Raw genomic sequence first — 5,156 nt, 5'->3', positions numbered from 1 at the left:
TTCTCTGAATTTCCTCCTCCGCTCTTCAAATTTAATAAAATTCGGAAATTTAAAAAGGGTATATATGCATATTTTAATTTACTTCTGACGAAATCATGTACGTAGATCCACACCTTTTGTTTCGTTAAAAAAAATGAATAATTGTGTAATTCGCTGTGGGATTTCAAATTATTAAACATAAATATTTTTGAAAAACAGCTCAATAAACAAAAAAATTATAAACTTCCATAATCCTTCGTAAATGATTAATGCATAAAGAAACGCATTTTTTTTTCTTTATCTCGAGGTATCAAAAAAAAAATAAATAAACAATATTCACCATGCAGTACCTTCTGACCCTAAGGATCCGTGAAACAGACTGATTATATAGAGTGGAAATTACCAAACTTCTGTTACCATTTCAAATTAACCCTGGCCCGTGTGCACCGTAGCCGTTAACTACCGGTTTCTGAAGAGAGATCAAATGTTTATAAGATAATTCTCAGCCTTTAACAAAACCCCCGCTGGTTTCTGCCTCCTACATCATTCTCACCAAAACCGACAAATTTTAAAGACGTTCTTTATTTCGCCATTAAACAGTTAAAGAATGTTTACATTTTGAAATTAGTTTTGTAAATCTAAATTCGCATATCCAATTTAACTTTAAAAGAGAAGTAATTTATCGCTAGGAATCTATACAATATATTTAGTGTCTAACTTATGTAGGTGTTTATAAAGGAAAAGTGATTGATGAACAGTTCTGATCTACAAACAAAGAATTGGATATCTACAGAACTTAAAAACAGGAAATTTCGTAACATGGGCACTTAACTCAGTAACTGAAATCGCTGATTAAAAATTTATCCTTAAATCAACACTTATTAAAAGGTAATGAGTAATGAGTCCCTAAAAATGCCATTTTAACACAAGACTGGGGTCTACACATAAAAATATATATATGTAAGAATTGTCAAATTTCCAATTTTTCAAAAAAATTAAAATTCTACTCACGGGGCATGATAGGCCGCGCTCTATACATCGTCATGTAAGTTTCCCTCATTCATAAATCTCTTTATCCCTCTCCGCTAACTGATAAGAGCATTTTTTTTTTAATGTTTTCCCTCAACGGAATTTGAAGTGAAATCTTTTTAAAACCAGGTTCTAAAATATTTTATCTTTAGAACCTCTGTAACGATTGCCCCTCAGCGCGGGGTTAATTCCTTTGGAAGACCGGGCTCGTTTTATCATTTTTCGGTCGCTATTTTAGAGTTTTACTTACTTTAAAGATAATTGTTTATTGAATGGCCCCGGATTTCCGATAAGTCTGTGGTGTAAATGATCAATCCGTCAACTGAGTTACCAGAGACCTTTAATGACCGGCTTTCTTTGAAGTGTGTATCTATATGTTAAATCAATCAGCAGGGATTCTTAGCCCGAGGTTATCTTTAACACTCCCCATTCCTTTTCTTAGTTTTCTTAGTTACATGTACAAAACCCCCTTTTTCGTAATCAAAGTGTATGAATTAACCTTTAATGAATGGATTCTCCCCCTTTTTTTGCTTACTTTTTTCATGTAAGTTGAAAGCTGAAGAGCTACGTACCTGCGTTCAAATATAAATTAACCCCTGAGCTTTCTGTTACCTTTTATTTCGTTTTTGGATTCTGGAGACATTTTAGGGGTTTATTCTGGGCCTATTTTGAAACCGGAGGAACCTAGGGTCGTGAGTCCGGCGCCCTGAATTTAAGAGGGTACAAACATATTTTCTTGACAGGGTGTTGTGGTGCATTATATATATTTGGTTGATATCGTACAGATTCAACTTTAACTGTTACTTCAGAAAATTCTCTGCGAATCACACACATGACATTAACCAGACTGATCGTTATAGATACATATTCATTTGCACTTTGAAAAACTTGATGCTCTCGGGGGATTTCAAGTACAAGTATTAGTCCGAAGTATCTGACGTTTTCCTGACGTGCCATGAAAATATCTAAATCGTTAAAAAAGCCTGGAAATCATCAGATACATATATTTCGGACTAGTACAAGTACATGCATTTAAAGAGATTTTCTTTTTCCTTGTTCATCGTTCATTGAAAAGATACAGGATGAGAAAAGCACAGAATTAGAATTTTACTTTTGGAGTCTTTGACACGTTATGGGCGCCTTAGTAGGGGGTGGGGGGGGGGGGGGGATGAGGGGTTGTTGTCGACACTTTTTTGACTGGCATTAATATTACCTGACTCATAATATAACCCAGTCTGATTTACCGCTAAGAAGATTATGACATTATGAACGTGCTAAGACTCAGGAGTTTGATTAATATTAATCTATAATTATCTATTGAAATAAGTACTATTACTGATATTAATATTTCAATAAACGGAGAGTGCTTTTGACTAACTTCTTTAATTACCTATGCATCCGTGAAATGTAGAAGATCAAATGTAACAGACGGCTGTATGCCTTCCTAACCTCGACTCATCAAGTGAACGATACCAGTGCACACAAATCACAAGGATTATCTCCCCTGGGTCTCTAAGCCCTCATTATTTTTATATCATCATTAGTGAGTTCCTTTTCGTGTGAATGACCTCAACATTCACCTGTGCACTCTTTGTGTATCATCCATCCGCAGAACAAAGAAGTTCGAATGAGTTCTTCGTTTGAAGAGGGTGATAAATCGTAATATCGCTACCTATACGTGTAAGCACATCTGGTACATGTGGCAAAATTAATTAAACTTAGCAAGGAGCGGATCTTACAATTTAAAATTGATACATCCCAAAGAATAAAAAAAATAGGAAAATAGATTTAATAAAACAAGAGTATATTTCAACAATTATAAACAAATAAATATCTAAGAATATATAAGAATTAATGAATGGTTCGTAATTTGTCAGCAGTTGGTGCACTTTTTTCCATGTTTCAGGAAAGTCCTCGGGAAGGGAATAGGAAATATGGATGAGTCGCCATTTCCGCTTCCGGACGGAATGTCGGATCCCGACCAGTGGCGTTTCTGGGGCATTTTATACCGTCTCCCAGGAACGTCCAACAGATGAGAGGAGTACATGTGGTTCACTTCCGTTATTTCCTCCGACACACGTTTCACTTTTGTAGGCAAGACACAGGGGTCTTCATAAGCCCACGGATGTTTATATGCCTGCAGTTTTGTCGAGAATTCCATTTTAATGTCTTTGGTAAGCTTTCTGTCGGTCCTGTCCTTTATGGAGCTGGACAGTTTCGCTCGTTTTATTGGAGTAGCGTCATCTTCACTGTCCGCGAGAGAGAATCCAGTGGAGGAAATCACACGCTTCGCTCTCCGTCTGATCTCCATATATTTCTCTTTGATTTCATTGTCCTGCAATTATAAAATATGTTCATAAAATTTAAAGAAAATATTTATATATACTGATTGATTAAAGAGTTTTAAAGAGGAGCGTTGGGGTTGGGGCCCAAAGCCACACCAAAACACGATTTATTAATATTAATGTTGGATACATGTACAAAAGAGGGTCTTTCCCCATAAATCCGCCCGTGAATTTATAAGCAAAAATAAACAGTGTCCCAATAAAGAATATTGTAATTGTCAGCGATAATTTTGTAAAAATCTTTTGAAGGTATTAAAATAACAAACGGAATCAGGACAACTCGCCCCCAAGACAAGTCGCCCCAACACTTCTTAAGACAACTCGCCCCCAATTTAGGACAACTCGCCCCCACTCAAGACAACTCACCCCACTATTTATTTTCTTGTGAACTCCAAGGAAAAAAATACCTGTCATTCAATTATGTATATTTTATATGCAAATTTAAATCATAAACAATACTTATAGTTATAATAGCTAGGTTATTTATTTTTGTCCAGCATTCTAGCAAACATGATACGGAATAGGACGCCATTGATTTACATGTATTTGTTGTACATGTACACCCGTCCTACACATCGACGGGATAAGGGAGAAAACCGCTAGATTTTTTCACACTTATGCAGAAATATGACGTTTTTAAGAACAGCCGAGACGTTCCTCAATAATATATATTTTTTCTCAAATTTTGTCATTGAAGCATTTCTACTTTAACGTTTACTCACCAAAAAAAAAAAAAAAATGTGATACCTTACCAGGCATTTGTGCGAGATACCAGAGGACGACATTTCTTATAAAATCCTTTAAGAAAAAAAAATAGTTTGCCAAAATAACATTTTTTGTGTTTAAAAATTTTAAAAACAATTAGAAACCGGTTTAGAAATTATAATTTTGTAATTATAGTTTTGTATATTTTTCTTACATTATGAAGATATAAATAAATAGGTTTATTCAGGATACAACTTTGGGCAATATAATAGCCCATCAGTTTACAAAATGACAAATATGACATACAACATATAATAATAATACAACATACAAAAAATAAACCAAAGCCCCATCCCTCTCTTTTCATCTCTTTCAAATGTAGACTTTCCCTTTAAATACTGACCTTCTTTCTGAGTGACTCTGTCTTCCTCTTTAGTCGGTGTAACTGGCTGCTCCACACCTTCATCTGAATCGTCTCTGACCGTTTCGGGGGGCTCCTCCTTCTGGGGGTCACTTCCGGTTGAATCAGGCCGGATTTCCTCTTCGTCGGGCTCAACTTTTTCCTCGGAGTCGGAGAGTTTCTCCACAAAACCACGGCAGATTTTCGTGGACTTTGTTGATATATTTCACAATATGAAGAAGAAATGGTCGTGTTATTCCTCTCTTTTTGCCTCTCCATGTTTCTGGCCTGTGGACTTGCAGACATGTGCGACATGGTCTGTCGTAAGTAATGAAGGGGGAGCTGGCGGTGTGACACGCTGAATTTTAGCATTTTACTGGCAGATTTTTCCAAACAGAAGTGACAATGTCCAAGGGATTTATATAGACCGCTAGGAAAAACACAAGCCTAATCTCGTATCATTGTTGTTAAAAGTTAATTGGTCGGCATGGCGTAATTAAGTCATTGAAGAATAATTAACCTCTAGCGTGAAGTCCTAGATAATTAATACTGAGTACTCAACAGATTGTTTAGTTAATTACTGCTCTCCAAAGCCAAGCAGACTTATGATTATTAGAAGGCGTCGTTAAAGTCGCAATTGAAGTTAATTTCGTACTAAGATCAATTGAAGTTGTGAAAACATAATATTCACTGTTTAT

The 5,156-nt window shown here is 35.7% G+C and overlaps 1 protein-coding gene across 1 annotated transcript; it reads right to left on the bottom strand.

Moving 5' to 3' along the window:
- Nucleotides 1–2,816: 2,816 nt before the first annotated feature.
- Nucleotides 2,817–4,761, bottom strand: LOC134231096 (uncharacterized). Its single transcript, XM_062713020.1, has 2 exons — nt 4,462–4,761; nt 2,817–3,343 (listed from the first exon to the last, which is right to left on the bottom strand). Exons 1-2 carry the CDS (start codon nt 4,735–4,737, stop codon nt 2,882–2,884), a joined length of 738 nt encoding a protein of 245 aa, XP_062569004.1. The 5' UTR covers nt 4,738–4,761; the 3' UTR covers nt 2,817–2,881.
- Between the last annotated feature and the right edge of the window lie 395 nt (nt 4,762–5,156).

The sequence above is a fragment of the Saccostrea cucullata genome, unplaced genomic scaffold (assembly GCF_032062105.1).
Source record: "Saccostrea cucullata isolate Sc308-1 unplaced genomic scaffold, CSIRO_AGI_Scuc_v1 ctg4559, whole genome shotgun sequence".
Taxonomy (NCBI): Eukaryota; Metazoa; Mollusca; class Bivalvia; order Ostreida; family Ostreidae; genus Saccostrea; species Saccostrea cuccullata.
Note: the sequence above shows the minus strand (reverse complement) of the source record. Positions and strands in the feature narration are given on the sequence as shown.